An 18,436-nucleotide genomic window follows, 5' to 3' on the forward strand; every position below is an offset into this window, starting at 1 on the left:
GCACAATTTTGTAGTATTGTGCATGTCCATATTCTAATCCTTGCATGCCGATTTAAATCCCTAATTTTAGAGTTTTTTTATGACGCATCCCAGACATGATTGAAGACAACAAACCCAACACTACACCCATGCTCTTGTTAGTTGTCACAGTCATATGTCTGCTAAATCTTGACTTTCACATTTCTTAGAGAATATTTGTCAATAAATGTTAGAAAATTAATTATTAAAATACGTAATATCTATAAATATTAACAAACATTAAATTGATGTTTTGACATATTTTAATTCTTCCGTCATTTTACAGCATTCCCCATAGTTCACACTTCACAGTAGAATATCTAAGATTCTAAGTTTCTTAATTCTTATACGTATGTGGCTTATTCGGTCACCTAAAATTCATATTTATACTATATTTTTTGGGATTTAGACTTGCCCTATTTTGAGTGTGCCTTGGTGCAATGATTGTATTGCTCCATTGCAACTATATGCAGGGATAAGGTTTGCATACATCTGTCCCTCCCTACCCCACATTGGCAGGAGCTTTGAGCACTGACCGTCCTTTAGAATTTGCCCTACCTTACCTGTGTATTGTAATTCTTCTGCTATATCCATGTGTATCCAGATCTCTTAAAATTACCTTTTGATATTCTTTGCATTTCCAATTCGAACCTTGTCGTATGAAAAACCACTCTTGCTCCCAACAGTCCTTACCATTACAGTCAGGAACATCGCCCCATAAATGGCAAAAGAGATGTTCCCATTGTGCAACTGCAGTAGTCTGTTGGGATAGTGTTGGAAGCACTTTGTTGATAGCAGATTCCTATCGAAAATAAAGCCCCCCTCCCCCCCCCCCAGAAAAAGAAGAGATTAAATTCAGTACTCACAATACCATTCTCACACCATTGGCACAGCCATGCATTGGGAATATCTCCAATGTATGCTTTTTTAATAGGGAGATATTCCTAATATAAGACTCCAAGTGACTGCAAACAGCCTGATCAGTCTTGTGAGGATCAAATCCATTAAAAAATGGTAAATTACAAAGACCTCCCTGTACTTTGTTTTGCAACAAAGACCCCCTTCTCCATTAACTCAACTAACAGGAAATGCACCGCTGAAAAAAAAAAAACGCTTGTGTAAAACCCTCTGAAACCCAGCCGAAAAACCCTTCATCGAATCCATCCCAGCTCTGTCGGATATCACAACATTGCCACAACAAATGTAGAGGAAAGCAATTGTCATTGTCGCCAGAAAAAAATCTTGTCACCGTCGGAGAGGCATTATCCTTTTGAAATGTTATCAACCCAGCCTGTTCTGCTTCTGAAATTTTATCACTTTTGAAAGGCATGCATTCGGACTGTAACCCTAATAGAACTACAATTGAATTGAAAACAGAAACTAAGCGATAACCCCTACTGTAACTCACAAATTGCAACTGAAACAAATCCTGTGTGGCTGAAACTCATGAGGAAGAAAATATCCCTTGCTACTGTAACTCAGAAATTGCAACTGAAACAAATCCTGTGTGGCTGAAACTCATGAGGAAGAAGATATCCCTTGCTACTGTAACTCAGAAATTGCAACTGAAACAAATCCTGTGTGGCTGAAACTCGTGAGGAAGAAGAAATCCCTTGCTACTGTAACTAGGAGCTTGGTGAAGAAGCAGCTTGGTCACAAAGGAGAAATCCCTTATTGAGAGAAACCGAATGCAAGAAAAAAACAAGGTGAGATATAACTCAAGAGGGTTAAAAGTGTTCAAATTGTTAATTATAAGGGTAGTATGGGGATTAAACAAAATTATAACAGTGAATTTTGGACGGAATGCTAACAGAAGAAGGTCTTTGTCTCAATCATAATACAGGGAGGTCTTTGTTACAAAACAAAGTACAGAGGGGTCTTTGTAATTTGCCATTAAAAAAAAACAGCAACTCCCAAGAGAAGGAAGCTTGTATATCACTATGTTTTCTTTATTATCTCTCATTCCGTAGCTCCTTGTCACGGTATTCCCTTTATCTCTCATTTTGCAGCGCTGTAAACATTTTGGTGTTGAATGGATTTGCCTTGGGAGGTTTCAAATTAAAGAGCAAAATATCAAACTTCGAGCTTTCAAGAACGTGCCAATTGGTCTGCTAAGGTCTCTACCTGAGTGTAGTGATGACTTATGATCGATTGAAACTACAAACAAACATTTAGTCCTGCATTCCGAATCGGTGGCCCGCACCTGAGCTTCGGCCAGGCACCTTAAGAGTTAAGACAGGAGACAGCAAAGCAGCTACAAGAAAAAACCAGACTTGGCCAAGTGATCTTCCATTGCAAAAATAAATTGCTTCCACTTCAAGTCTTGAACTAGATATCAGATGCATATAGAAAACTGTCCACGACCCGTCTACCAACCCAAATTGTCAATTTCCGAGTTGAAATAACAATGCAAATTGCTTTACTGAGCTTAAACTTTCTCACAAATCTCACCTGGCGCAAAATGCGTGATTCCTCAAATTCGATCTCAGGAAAAGAAAAAGCATATAGCTGACCGAAAGATGATATCAAAGCTAACCGTATATCCAGTGAGTGAAACCAATTTGGGAATGCGGAAAATAAATTAAGCAAAAGGTCAATAATTTCAGTAAATTTGATCTTATTGCTCTCCAACAGTTGAGTTGAATACTCTCAGTTTCAGTTAAATAGACTAAATGTTAGTGACTTAGTGCGAGTGCTGACACCTCTCAGACGTTTCAATGGGCAGCCAGCAACCTTGGAGAAAGCAAAACAGCTCTAAATAGCTCAGCTTTGAACTTTTGAAGTGAATACCAGGTGCGAACTTGAACATCTTTGTCAAAACCATTAAAGAAAAAACAGATGGAGAAAAAAAAAAGAGGGGCAGCCATCGGAATCAATGCGGTCCAATTAATACTGAAAAGGACATAAAAGCACCCAGTAAAAATAGAATCCCCTTCTTCCCTCTACAGACCCCAATGAAAAAAAGAAAAAAAAAAGGCAAAATAAAAAGAACAAAAAAAAACATGTTTTGCTGGAAAATGATACATGATGCCAGTTGTCGCCAGCTCCTGCCTTCACTTGAGGATACTCGGCATAGTTTGGAACACAACCAAATTAAAGGGAGCCTCACCTGCCCATTTTACATGCTTATGCGCCCCCACCACCACCAATAAGCATTGCAGGTTGAAATTATAAATCTTAAATCCAATAAACAGCTCTCAACAACAAGGATCTGCATCCACCTCATCATCAACCAGCAGGCAGAAACTTACCTGCTGGGAAGCCAGCTAAAATTGAAAGGCATTTGCATTATAGGAAATAATCAGGTGTTCTGCGGGTTACATCTGGCTCTCCTCTCCTTGGAGCTGGCTCAAACTGCAACAATGAACAACCCAGACATTTTAAGACTTTCTTTTCCGCACCATTATTATCAAATTACATCATCTTACATTGCAGTGAGCATGCACGTCACGTGTTCATGAGGGATATACCTGAATGAAAGTGTGCCCTTTGCAGTCATCCACTTCCAAGATTGATGCCATATTCCCACAACGGTAGCAATAATTGGGTGCGCTGAAAATAGTAACCACCTTTTGTTCCTGTTATGAGCAAGATGTCAATCCACAATCTGCCATTCTATGCACAAAACAAGAAAAACTAAGGCAGATCAAAAAGATTTGGAAAAGCTGTAGTTACATGTCCCCAATTGTATCCTTCCATGACTAGCTGATGAGCTCTAGCAATCAACTTTAAGTTGTTGGTATGGTTGAACTGCTCAGAAATGTCCTGAAAGAAGAAAAACAAGTCAAAACGACCAAAGTTTCGGAGACTCTGTACTTTCTGAAAGAAAGTAAAACAGAAAGGAACCACCAGAATTGTTTTATGTTACCTGACCAAAGGTATATCCAGCACCACGAGGAGAAATACCCCAACCACAGCGATCATCTGGATCAGACCACAAGAGGTCACACATAGGCCCTTCGTGGGGAACTTCTTGAACACGGTCAAAATTCCGTATGTTATCAAGAGTCTCAATGGATGGAGATAATCCACCATGTAGACAAAATATTTCTGATTCAACCTTCAATAAGAAAACAGGTTAGATAAAGCAGGCTAAGAGTTACTAAACAAAAAAAAAGGCTGATTATGGTATACAAAGCAACAAACAAAAATTAATAAAGCTAAATGGGATCAGGATATCACTCCTAAACAGCTTGTGAATTGTTGGCAAGCCAAACAGGTCAACCAGATTATCACAATCCAGATGCAATTTGAATTCAAACTTGAGCCAGATCAAATCTCACTAGTAGATCAGTTTACAATTAGATGGCATTACTATCCAATCTAACAGTTCTGGATGTATGCCACTAACATTGTCTGCCTTCATTTTGGTTTGAGCATCACATGTTGAACTAAAAGTCCTACCATGGAGTCGCATGAAAGCCACTTTTAAGTCATTTGGTCTGTGTTCAGTCCACCCCTCCCAAGACCCCAGATAGCTGGGACCAACATTAGGTAATGGGTCTTTATCCTAGGCCAATCCAAACCTAAAGAATAAATTCAGATCTAGGTCTACGCAATCCAAACTCAACATGTTGACATCCTAAATTAGAATTTGGAAACAAGGAAATGGTTCCAGAAGCAATTAGGAAACTCTACTAACCAAGGCTGTCAATGGAAAATAATCAAAAATATCCGTGAAAACCTTCCAAACATTAGCATTGCCATACCTGTAAGTGAAGCATAGCAAATAACAGAAAAAAGTCACAAAGAGCAGCAAGAAATAGAGTAAAAGAAAGGGCAACAGCCCAAAAACAAACACCAACAACTACAATAGCCCTAGATGCCCATCAATACTATAGTCATATATGCATTCGACAGTATAATAAATGAAACAAGTGTGACGCCAAAAAGTTATTCAAACTGGAAGCTTGGGAATGTCCAGATACAGCAATCCATGTCAGGTAATACATATAAAGGGGAATTCATCTACTGAACAAAGGGCTTCATCTCATTCATGTGAAAAGTACATTCAATTTCAACAGAGCAAAATTATTTATTATTTCTCTGCAGTGCAAGTCTAATCTAACTAAGTCTGTAAATTTAATGGCATAAAAAGGGTATTGATTGAACAAAGGCTCAACTTGTTGTTCTATGTTGCCTTTGCAAGACTTATTGGAGCAACTGAGAGCACAACTATCCAAGCCATTCTAGTACAAAATTATTGTAATAGCTTCCACTTTTATAATGGTATAGACATAAACATCAGCATGACTATTCCAACCATCGAAAGATGCTCATGATATTGATAAGATCCAGAGGCAGATACACCAAGAAAATTTAGAAGCCTAAAATGCTTTTTTCGGTTGCAACTGAACCTATGACTACAAAACATGATTAATTTCCTAGGCAGGAGAACAGTCAAACCTCCTAAAATGAGAAAGAAAAGTTCATAACAAATTGCCTCTTAATCCCACCAATATTTACGTGAGTTGCAAAGGCTTTTGACTCGCCAAAATTAACTATAACACATTATAAATGAATGAGTTGATATGTGATAATTAAACTACAAACAGTATAATTTGTTGATCTTATCAGAAACCCCAGCAGAGGAAGATGCATGTGTGGAACTCACTTTCGTAGGCATTCATCATAAAACCCATAAACCTGTGTAATCTGCAAAGGATATGATAAGATATATTCAGTATATACCGATCATGAATAAAAGCAATTACTACAAAGTTCACAAACAAATCCACAATCTAGCAACCATTTTAGCTCATATCAAAAGGAAATCTTCTGTGGTGATAACATACCTGACGACTTTCATGGTTTCCTCGAAGAATGGTAATTCGTTGAGGATAGCGCACCTTAAGTGCCACCAGTAGCTGGATATATGAGCTAGTCAGTAATAAGGATAGCTACTATATAATCTTAGAGATTCACTTGGTTTTATATGCATCAGGTTGCTCCAATTGAGTGTTCAAGTAATCATCACCCACCTGAGTTCAGCAATGTATATATCCAAAAATAAAAGCATAAAAAGTGTTCGGTCTAAATGTAGAAGTTTTAACATTCATTATGTGCATATGGAAAAACAACATTAAAAATAAAAAACATAAAAAGCAATAGGTTAGGTTGGAGAGGTCTTGAATTTGGCAATGAGGGTTCTGAAATGAGTTCAATTATCAAAGAAACACCTTTCAATTAAAATATTGTGTGCAAAAACCCTACCAAATCTGGATTAGGCTCAGGATGAGAACATTGATTGATTGGATGAGGTTGGTCCATTGGAGTTGAGCATTCAGCTCTCAACACTGGAAGGGTTTAAGTCCAATCCAGGCCAACTTGAATGAGAAGCAAACCTATCCGTATATTATGGGTATTATAATAACAAAGTCAAAACCATCCAACCACTTAGCAGATTGTAAACATATAAAACTCCAGTGTTGGGTGCTCATACAACGAAAATAGTATAATACAGCTCCAAAATAGTAGTGCATGCTGGTAAATACACGATTATCCAAATTATATTTCTCACTATGAGTAAAACAAATCACCCATCTATAAATTGCTGCTCACCGTTACAGTTTCAACCGAATAATACCCACGGTCGACGTAATCTCCCATGAACAAATAATTGGTATCTGGACACTATCAACCAAGAAGAAAACAATCATAAGACTCAAAACTAACCATAGCTACAAAGGATCAGCAGCATTAAAAAAAAAAGGAACATAAAATCCAAGTGTCAAATACATGTGCACTAGACCCTCTAAGAAATTATATTACAATGACTCAAATTGGTTAATTCCATACCATTACAAAAGGTTACAAAATTATGCCTCCAATGAATCTCACATTGCATATGGTAGACAAAAACAAAGGTACAACCAGGAAAAGTGGGGGCAAAAGGAAGTCAAAAAACGAATTGGCTCACACCGATGTGGGAATTTGATTTATTCTACATTTTGAGCAGGGCAGATGGTAGAATGGTCATTCTCTACAAAGATTTAAAGGATAGCTCACATTGACAGATGGAACGGTTAATATTACAACGTTAGGAGTAGATTCTGCAATTATAAATTCAAATCAACTTAATATCTGTATCTGATGTATTATTCAAACTGTAAAGGTTTTATTCATACACACATGCACAACTGCACATGTCACGGGTGCATAGAAAGAAATTACAGTCATATTGTAGACTTAAAAGCCAGCAAATCAGTCATAATACATCTAACTAAGAATCATATGAACAATCATATGACACTATCAGTATCACCCTGCCCAGGGTTCATCATCCTAGAAACTTAAAGAACCATTGATTTCTCAAATATTATTTCTTTGGTAGGTCCCAAACAGTATTTACATTGCCCCTAACACCCAAAGTTGAGAATAAAAATATCTTAGACAATATACCTTCCCCCCAATTCGAAAAAGTTCTGCAAGATCATGGAACTGCCCATGAATATCACCACATATCGTCACAGGGCTTTTCACAGGCTGCAATACCAGAAGAAAACAAAAAATGAATATTAGAGACTTCCGAATGCATCCTAATGTATAATTTATACTCTAAACACTTAAATAATGTCAGAAGCCCCAGAGGATAAAGGAAGATGCAAGTCCATTTAGATATTCTATTAGAACAATAAGTAATAAATAACAACCATTAACAATATAGTAAGAGCTTAACGAGGATGAACAAAGGGTCAGACCTGGACATTGCTCTCTTCCATCAATATTTCTTTAGCTTTATCGCATAATGCTCTAACCTAAACCAGAAAACAAAACAATATAAATACACATACTTTCATCATTTTTGCCCACTTTGGATGTATATGTTTACCATTACTAGCAGCAAAATAAATGCAATAACTATAGGCATCATAAAATATCAATAAGACTGGAATTTCTTCTTAGGAAAATGGTGTTTCAATTGCCAGAAAACATTAATTCAACTGTTTAGTCATTTCTATAGTGTAGCTCAAAGTCTCAAACACGACTAGAATTAAAGAATAAAAAATATCAATCAATTTATCAAAACTGCAATTTCAAGAATTTCTTCAACCTTGATATTACAAATACAGGCATCATCCAATAATGAGCCAAAACTTAATAAGGAAGATTTATGGATCTGTCCAGCATGGTTCAGACTACTGATAAAATAAAGTTTCAAATAAACCTAAAATATATAAACTTGGCCATAATTCAAACTGAAATGGAAAACAAAAGTCCAAAGTCAAAGAAAAATATCATAAGAATTAATTACAACACTTCCCATGAAAAAAAAAAAGACTAAGTAACAAGGCACCCCCAATGAAATAACCGTGACATAGAAGTCTGGCAAACAATTAAAGTACTTCTTTGAAATGAATTACAAAACATAGAGATTAGAGAGTGAGATATTCATTTCATAACGTCTGTAAGTTTCGCAAGGACATTGGTTCAATTAATATTTTTTTACGCTGATCCACGTAGTTTGCAAACTGGGCTATAAATTGATTCAACAGAAAAGAAAAAATAATTATTCAAAAGTTCTTAAACAACGTTGAGGGGATCAGGCTCCAAGCTGAGGAAAATGGCTTAAACTGTAAAAGGGAAGCCACTCGAAATCAAACTAGCAACGTACATAACTCATCAACCAAATATAAGCATTCGGAGCACATGGAGATCATTAAGACGGACTTTTATTACGAAATACATAAATTCCCGAAAGGAATTATGACATCCATAATAAATTCACAAAAATGATCTTTGCTCCAGAATAGATATTCTATCACTAATTTGTAGCCGATCCCGAAAATAAGCATGGGCGCAATGAGTGGATCCAATTCAAGAAACAGGCAAATCTAAGGAATGATGCCCGTTATGTCCTACAATTCCACTGTCAGATCACCATAGAAAGCTCTTACTCAACTAGAATATCAGATCATTTCCAAATGAAAATAAAAGAACAATAATCGACATTTTATCCCATCTGGAACATGCAAATCCTCACGAATCAGCTCTGATCCGTCGGTGAAAACACGATTCAAGCAGCTTAAAGCATGATCAAGCACCAAAGACCGAACGCTTGGAATAAAAAAACGGGATTTCGTCAAAAGAACAGAAATGAGATGCAAAAACCACGAAAAATCAAAGAGAACGGAACCTCTTGCTCGGACAAGGGCTTGCACTGCATAAGCTGCGAAATATGCTCATCGAGGTGCCCGTGGGAGTTCGAAGGAACCGGATCCACACTCATCTTCTGCTTCCTCTACTTTCTTCTTCGGCGCAAGAAATCGAAATCTTCTATACCTCTCAGCCTAACTAAATGAATAGAATCTCAGCTACAAAGCAAGCAAGAACATAAAACCCTAACCCTGAATTTCTTTGTCGTCGTCGTCGCACTGTCTCGGAGGAGAGGAAAGAGAGAGGAGGGGCAGGGCAGGAGGGGGACCCAGAGAGCAAGAGAGAGAGAGAGCAAGAGCGCGCGCGCTCGAGCGAGAGAGAGACCGAGTTGTGCGGTGGTGCTGTGACCAAAAGAGGAAAACCCTCGTTCTTCTACGATCACCCTTTTATTATTGGGCTTGTGAGGTGCGAAATTGAAATCTCCTCCCAAAAATAAATAAATAAATAAATAGTTTTTTTAATTTATATGAATATAAAAATATTTATTTTTATGGACTTTGCTAGTTTTCTTCTCCCTCCTTGTCGATTTGAGCATGCGCAGTTGCGCACTTTGGCCAATAAAAAATTTGAAAAAACTAAATAAACATTGATAATTTTTTGTAATTTAAGGCGTCCATTAGATATGATTAGTTTTGAATATCAAAACGGAACGCCGTGGAATGACCTTCAGCCTTCTATCGTTGTGTCATGAACACGTAGATTCCAATCCAACGGCCTGTACATTGGTATAAAAGCTTGACGTAATACATTTTGCCACGTGGCAAGAAAACCGCCCAAACAATTAACAATACAGGCCATTCTTTTAGATAATTTAAATTTATTCCCTCAAAAATAATGACGTCATACTTTTAGGTAATTTAAATTTTTCAGTTTGTCCATGGGATGATAAAATTTTCAATTTATTCCAAAAAATGTTTTTTTCCATATTTTGATAACAATGCTTTTATTTGATACACGTTATGCGCGTGTACAATTGTCATTTTTAACTTTGATGTCCTCCATAACTCTCAACACCAAATTATTTGAAAATTTTAGAGTGGTCAAAGTATAGAGGTGATTATATTATTTGTCAAAATATACAAATGAAACTTAAATAATATACCCTTCCTCAATATAACCTTTTATTAGGTCATTATCGTTTATAAATCTTATATTATGTATGTTTTGGTTTTGTTTACATTTAACGTTTCTAATTTATTTGATTGTAAAGCCCAAATAAGCAATAATTACAATTGTTTATGACAACTAGTTGTGGGTAGGCACCATATCATTATAATAATAAAAAAACGTCTAATCATTTGTGAAAGCTTTAAAAAATAATTTTCCTAAATAGTAAGCATGCATAAAAATCAAAATCCACTTTTGCCATTTGGGTTTATTGAATAAACACCCACGGAACCAAACACCCTGTCTCTGTTTCACCACTCCATTCTATTAAATTATTAATGTTTAAATCATTTTTTGCCATATAAGATAGATATATATAATATATCCTTTTTTTGTCTACCCTTAGCTCTCCTAGCCCCTTTTGGCTTATAATATAGTAACATATTATTAGATTAATGCAGAATGTAATATGGACCAATTATACAACATCCAAACTTGTACCTTTTTGGAGTTGTTTTCATTGGTCTATATATGTAGTCTCTGTTTGGTATGTTTTTAGACAACTAACTATGATGAATTTTGCAAATCTAATAATCATTTTAACATTTGAATGTATGCAACGAATTCAAATTAATTGTTTCTAACCTCAAATTTCGTTTTAAGATTTTTTGGCTAAAACTTTTAGTTTTTTTACCAAAATCTCAAATGTAACCAATGCAAATGCCCATTCCCATTCAATCCTAATTTGAATTTTGCTGAACCGATTTGATTTGCATTTGTGTTAAACAAACTTGTATTTGCACTCTTACCAGGTGCAGCCTTAGAGAAATATCATGCAATTTTAAAGATTAGGCATTCTTAAACTATAAGCTTTGGCTAGTACCTAGAGATTACAACTTCCTCGAAGAAATCACTTGGTTAGAATTCGAGTTGGATAGACTAGACATCTACCAAGTACCAATGTCATCAAGGCTAGGACCCTTGAACCAAAGTTGAAGTATGAAGGTGAAGCAATAAAACAAACTGAGAAAACTGTTTAAGTCAACATCTAACTTAGAAGATAGTTTTGAAGAGTGTAGCACCAATTCTTCCCTAACCAAGCCCTTGTCCATAAAAAATATGGAAGAGATAAAACTTTAGCAATATAGATAAATCCCTTTAGAATTGGACCATACCCAAGATAGCACCTTCATAGATCTATAGAAAGGGGGTTTTTAGTCTAAAAGCAGACTTCAGTATTAGAACTGTAGAAAGAACTATAACACTAGGCAATTAATCAAAAGACTTCCACCTCATAGACCGAAAAACAATAGAGGCCTATAAGATAAAAGGTTGAATGTCATTTCATCCATTTTAGCCTAGTATAAGTAACCATCAAACCCCTAACCTACTTTAGCATGTCTAAGAGATTTTAGACATGATAAATTCAATGATTCCTTAATAGAAGCAATTGAGGCTAGCCTTATTCAATGACCCATATATTTCATTGCCTTCCCTAATTTCATATTGTCTCTAGTGGACCCAGGGATACAAGAAGCCTTAACATTGAGACTGCAAACCCAAGGTTTTAAAATTAAACAAAGATCAGGAAACGTGGCATTAGTTTATAAAATTTATTTCAAGACCATTAATACCATTTGACATAATACTATGATAAGAGCAAGGAAACTGACAACTTTTATTCCAAACAAATGCTATAAATAACGTCACAATCCCTAAACAAATTATGTGGAAATATGTAAAATTACCAAACAAGTGCCTAATAGCCAATGATGAGCCTCCAAACACGTGAAATCCACTAAATTAGCTTTAGTATGTAGTAAGCAAGATAGATATATAGAGTTATGGTTTAGAAGATCCTCAACTTCATCAAGACCTTCATATACATAACCGCTAGAAAGTGAGATATTCTTATCCTAGAAGGTCGATGGATCTAACAGAATCACCTCGCCCCCTTCCAGGTATAATATATGCCACATATGAAACACCAATAGTTGATACATCGCAAACGGCTTATCATGCAACCTAGAATCAAGACCCATCTGTAAAGTCATACGAACTAATCGAGGAATAATTCCGAATAGGTAAAGACCTTATTAGGTTAGGCTTTAATTCCTAACCAATAAAAAAATGGTTATTTGAAATTTTCTCTAGATTTGAGAGAGGTCATGCTAGAGAGGTATGGTACAAAGATACGATAAAAGCTAATGAAAATATTCCTTTTTGGAATTGGTTTATACAACAAAAATAATTTTAAAATATAAAACCCCCAAAAGAAGAATTAGAGTTATGTGTAACAAATAAACTTTCAAAAGCATGGAAAAATGCTTTTACAAGTAAAGTTGTAGAACCAGTACATCCTCCTTTTGAAGCAATCAAATTAGGGATATAAGAGCTAATAACTAGTCCAATAAAAAATCCTTCGAATAAGTCGAAAAAGTGATACCAAAACACTATACCGAAATAATATAACAAAATAATTATACAAATATATACCCAAATGTCTTAGGCAAACAAACAAATCAATTTTAGACCCAATTGAGCTCTTGAGAAGTCTCAAATCAAATAACAACAATAATTAAAAAGGAAAACCATATGGAGATGGTGAGAGAATTTCATCAAGATATGAGGATCAAAGGCACTATGTTAAACTTGTCCAAAATGAGCTATAAAGATGTAACAAATAAAATAATTTTGTTCAAGAACTCCAAATGGGAAAAAAGGAGAATCTTCAAACAACATCTTCTAAAAACCAAAAATAAGAAGAAAAAAATCTGACACTCGTTCTATATATTTATTAAGCGAAGAATCAAAGATATAAACAAAACCAAATACACCACCAATGGAGCTAATTAAGCTCTCATATAAAAGCAAAAAAAACTTATTACCCCAAGCACACCCAAGTAGACTTACTCTTTGAGGAACCTGTAAGACCTTAGGTAAGTTATGATGTAAATACATTTTACAAGTGGAATTTAGATGGGAAAAATGAGTACCAAATCCATTAAATGATCCATCACATGACTCTATATGCTAGCACTAGTAAACTAGCTAGGAATGAAGAAAAGATAATTGCCACCATAGCGACTTAATGCTTTACAAGCCAATTTAAAAGTTGGTGGAACAATTACCTTTTCCAAGCTGAAAGAGATTATACTGTAAATTCAATTAAAAGAGATGAAGATGGAAAAATGGTCTTAAGTCAAGGCCAACCAATTCAAGATGTAGACACCACTTTAGTATTAAATATACCAAATCATTTTATATGGAATTCTGGTGATATGTATAAAGGATAAGTGAACAATTTATAAATCTTAAGTGACAAACATTATATGATTTTATATGGTATAAGGATGTATTTAAGCTAATTAATTCAAGAGAACCCTATTGGAAAAAACAATTTATTTCATGCCTTCCCCTGTCATTCGTCGAAAAGGTCAAGAATCGCCTCAAAAGTCTAGGTGGAGGGAGAATACCCATTATACGTTTGGGTATTTAGTCCATATAGTAAAAAAGATAGGACTAGATTTATGCAATGACTTATGCCTAAAAGGGCATATCAAAAGAGAAAAGATTAACTAAAAAAAAATGACCAATTTGGGGTAGGTCATGAACCCACCAGTACTAAACCAGTACATAGAAGGAGAAAATCCAAATTTCACAAAAGAAAACTTAAGAGGAAAGAAAGAAAATTGAAATCCTCAAAAAATAAAAAAGATTATAAGATCACCACTTGGTTTTTTAAGTGTGGGAAAAGGGGTCGTTTTGCTAACAAATGCTTTAAAAACCTAAAAAATGTTTATGAATTAGATGAATCGGTAAAAGATGTCACATTTGATGAAGAAAGAGAAAGATAAACCTCAACCTCATCAGAAGGGTGTTGTGACAACCAAGGCCTTTGTACATGTAAAAATGAAACTAGTACAAAAGATGATTAAGACAGTATTAATATGATCTCTCTATAAGAAGAACATTTATTAGAAATGCTATAAGATATTCCTTATGAGGAAACCAAGAAGAAACATTTACTAATGGCAATGCATAGCAACAGAGAAAGTAATAAAAACAAAAAAAATCTAAAAAATATATAAAAAATAATAATATCATACAATGAAATTATCAAAAAAGCTCAAGGAACTTCCTCTCGGCCCCGTACTTTGATAGACTTAAAGCAAGAAGTCAACAAACTTAAAATCGAGGTTAAATTACTGAAAGGAATAATTGAGATATTAAAATCTTATAAAGATTTTGTACACTAAGAGGGATATAACATATCTTCAAAAATAGAAAGTGTAGAACCCGCTGAATTTGAGAAGATGAAGAATGTGTACATTCAACTAAAGAGCTCAAATACCAAAAATGGTACTCAAGAATAACTATTAAAATTAAAGATTATAGTTTCTCAATTATAGCCTTAATTGATTCAAATGCCAATATAAACTGCATAAAGGAAAGTAATTGTGCCTTCCAAATACTTAAAAAAAAACTTCCCAATAAGTAAATGTTGTTGATGGAAGGAAATTGGAAATTAAATACAAAATCCATGTTGCCCATATTTGTAACCAAGGAACTTGCTTAAAAACCATGTTTCTTATGGTTATAAACCTTAGGTAGGATGTTATATTAGAAACGTCCTTCCTATTATCAATTATTCCATGCCAAATAGATTCCAAATGAATTATTACCACTATAGGTGGAATAACCATCATCTACAAGTTATACCAAAAGTCGAAAACAACAACTATAAATGCTTTAAGGAAATATTTGAAAAATAAAATCAATTTTATTTCTTAATTGTAGTAAAAAATAAAAGAAAATTAACTGATTAAATCCCTAGAAAATCTAAAAACCCAATTGGAAGTAGCAAAGTTCCAAACAAAATTGGAAAAAGAAATATGCGCTGAGATTCCCAGTGCATTCTCACATAAGAAAAGGCATGTAGTAAGCCTTTCTTATGAGGAATAGTTTAATGAAACAAGAATTCCCACTAAAGCCATACCAATTCGGGTGAATTATGAATTATTATAGATTTGTAAAAAAATAAATTCAAGAATTATCAGCAAAAGGTCTAATTAGACTAGGTAAGTCCCCTTGGAGCTGCCCAACATTCTATGTGGAAAATGCAACATAGATAAGAAGAGGGGTACTAAGGCTAGTGATTAATTATAAACCACTCAAAAAAGCCTTGAGATGGATTAGATATCCCATCCCTAATAAGCAAGACCTAATAAACATGTATATGACACAAAAATATTTTTTAAATTCGATCTAAAATTAGGTTATTGACAAATCCAAATAAATGAAAATGATAGATATAAAACAACTTTCAAAGTTCATTTTGGGCACTATGAATGGAATATTATGCCATTCGAATTAAAAAATGCCCCATTTGAATTCGATATAATTATGAATAAAATTCTTATTCCTTATACTCAATTCATCATAATCTACATAGACCAAGAGTACTTGGATCAATGGCTTAAGGGCTCAATGGCTTGATACCAAATGGAGCTTAGGGTTTCGATAAAGTATAATAACAAAGATTAAACTAAGGGAGGCAATATGCTATGCATGAAAATAATACCCACAGGTTGGGCATTCTTAAGTGTATTATTATTATTATTATTATTATTTATACGATAGGTAGAGACATCATGAGATTCAATTATAAGAACACCTAGGTTTTCGTATGTGCATAAGCACAAATATGTGACCATGATTGCTATCATCACAATGAAAGAAACATTACAAAATAATGAACATAAATGGTAAATGATAATATTTGTATTGTTTCAATCCCACAAACATGTTAATTTGATCTTCTTATTTAACATTGAATCCAAAGTCTGGTTTTAACAAGATGGCTTTACTTATTAAATACATAATCTAAAATTTGGTAATATTGTTATTATATGTATGTGCATATATTGTATAAGATTGGCGTGTACTATTGTTTCCTTAAAATAATATTTATTAGCTAATAATCGATCAAAATAAATTGCATCCCTTATTCAACTCTAAAGCGTGAGCCAACTACATATGAGAGCCAACACAAAAAGTAATAATCATGTCATTCAGTCTACTCACTTTAGCATATACAAAATGGCCACAATAACAACAATTGAACCATTTGTATTGCTTACATGTGTATTATTTGAAATGAAATGAATGCTTGGTTTTAATGTAGGCACATATGGCAAGGCCCAGGATTGCACCATGTGGTATTGGTGGAACGAGATATTGGATGTTCATTCCTAACAACCCCTAACAATTCCATTGCAAGGTCAAGTATAAAGGGGGTGCCCAGCTTAAGGTAAATCCATAATGCTCATTCTCGCTCTCTAGCTTTATTGCTCTGGAGTGACCTCATTTAGGTCCTTGTCTCAAGCCTTGTTCGACTCCTATCATACACTTAACTAACTTGACCATAGGAGTCTCCGCCCTTGGGATAACACCCAAGGCCTCTGACGTGTGATCTACTCTTGCTCTCAAGTTTGACACATTGGCCTCGGCCAAAAGCGAAGTTACCATGTTGCCCTTGACCCCATCGGAGGTAGCAACATGTTTCATTTAGTATCCATGATACTATGTTTGGTTTGATGAGAGAGTGAAAGTTTGTATGGATAACATAGAGAAAGTTGCATATGGAAAATTATACTTGTATAACTTGTTTTATGACTAGTAGATATGCATGTGAAAAGCACATGGTAAGTTTAAATGGTGATAGATGATAGTATAATATGTGTCAAAATTTTCCACAATTTTTTATATCTTCGTGTGTATACAAATAGTTCTCATTTATTACACTTATTTTTGTTTAATATGTCAAATATATAATATTAAAGATGTGTCTAGATGTTTCTACATTTTTTTACATTTTGTTTTATTAATTTTTTTTATTTAATTATAACATAAATGTTTAACAATTTCATTTTTGTGTCAACTTAAAATTTTATATTCCATTTTCATCATTAATAAAAATAATTACCGTTTATCATCCTTGATTTTCTTTAGCACAATTAATATAAAATATTAGAGATATGCCCTATTTTTTTACATAATTTCATTATTGTAATTTTACATTTATCTATAGTTAAAAAATGTTATTTAATTATAACATCATGGTTTATTCATTTGTCCTATATTGTTGAATTTCTTACCCACCACTTTGATAAAAGAATAGTTTTGTTCATATGTCAGATTAAAAAATAGTTTTTTTTTTTTTTTATATTGGTAAAAGTATTGAATTTAGGGCAAATTATTGATTACATAACCTAACAAATTGTTGTTGTTTGTAATAGTGACATGTGGGGGAATATGACATAACACAAGAGGGGACATGCTTGTCATAAGTGAGGCTTTTGCAAAATAATAAAATAAAAATTTGTGAGGTGGGATAAACCACAATTTATACTTAAATTTATATCTAGGTAACTAGTAATATTCAGTGGTGAGAAAATACCTTAAATATAGGATCTAATTAATAATAGAGAATTTGAGTTTAAACCTCAAACATAAGACTTAATGAAAGGGAATTGAATAAAGTTAATAAAAAATAATGGTTCAAATGATCTCAAAATTATAGATAAATCAAATTCAAATATATGGATACATTTAGTAAAAAATCACATTATTTGTACTTTTTGTGGTAGTAATATATATTGTTTTCCCTTTAATGTTTTTAACAAAAACTTACATTTTTTGCATGCTTTTCACAATTTTATCATGTCCACTTAAATAAGTGGGTCCTATATCCTAATTTTCTTCATAATCCCCATGTTCTATTGGGCTCTTGATCCCCCATCCACAACTCTCCCCACAAAAGCTCTAAGTGGGATTTCCTACCCACTCACTACCCGCGTGAATTGTAGCCACACATTTCTATATGGGTTCCAAAAGCTCGTATAGCCACTTATCCTTTAACACATAACCCCAACTCTAATGTGTGAATTCTAGCGACTCTCCTCTCCCTTGTCCCCATTTGAACTATGACACCTAGAACATTAACCCCAGTCCTTGTTTTCCCCTGCAGCTCATAGCTCTTTGGAACATCACCAGTGTTCGATTATCTCTCTCCTCTTAAGCAGTTAGAAATTGTCCTATTCTTCTTTTGTTCCCATTAAAACAATGAATACTAAAATACTAGCATTTGTCA

The 18,436-nt window shown here is 34.2% G+C and overlaps 1 protein-coding gene across 1 annotated transcript; it reads right to left on the bottom strand.

Moving 5' to 3' along the window:
- Positions 1–2,886: 2,886 nt before the first annotated feature.
- LOC148844583 (serine/threonine-protein phosphatase PP2A catalytic subunit) lies at positions 2,887–9,599 on the bottom strand. The gene is made up of 11 exons (XM_088955528.1): positions 9,155–9,599; positions 7,719–7,775; positions 7,420–7,503; positions 6,580–6,651; positions 5,814–5,885; positions 5,633–5,673; positions 4,661–4,727; positions 3,887–4,078; positions 3,694–3,783; positions 3,489–3,596; positions 2,887–3,372 (listed from the first exon to the last, which is right to left on the bottom strand). The coding sequence occupies exons 1-11, from the start codon at positions 9,245–9,247 to the stop codon at positions 3,307–3,309; spliced, it is 942 nt and encodes a 313-aa protein (XP_088811654.1). The 5' UTR covers positions 9,248–9,599; the 3' UTR covers positions 2,887–3,306.
- Between the last annotated feature and the right edge of the window lie 8,837 nt (positions 9,600–18,436).

The sequence above is a fragment of the Nelumbo lutea genome, chromosome 7 (genome assembly GCF_056320005.1).
Source record: "Nelumbo lutea isolate HS-2025 chromosome 7, American lotus-T2T, whole genome shotgun sequence".
Lineage (NCBI taxonomy): Eukaryota > Viridiplantae > Streptophyta > Magnoliopsida > Proteales > Nelumbonaceae > Nelumbo > Nelumbo lutea.

Coding starts and splice junctions, on each gene's coding strand:
- LOC148844583 (XM_088955528.1), bottom strand. CDS start 9,247: ATGAGTGTGGATCCGGTTCCTTCGAACTCCCACGGGCACCTCGATGAG. Junction 7,504..7,718: donor TGGAAGAGAGCAATGTCCAG/GTCTGACCCTTT, acceptor CTGGTATTGCAG/CCTGTGAAAAGCCCTGTGAC. Junction 3,373..3,488: donor AAGGGCACACTTTCATTCAG/GTATATCCCTCA, acceptor TCATTGTTGCAG/TTTGAGCCAGCTCCAAGGAG.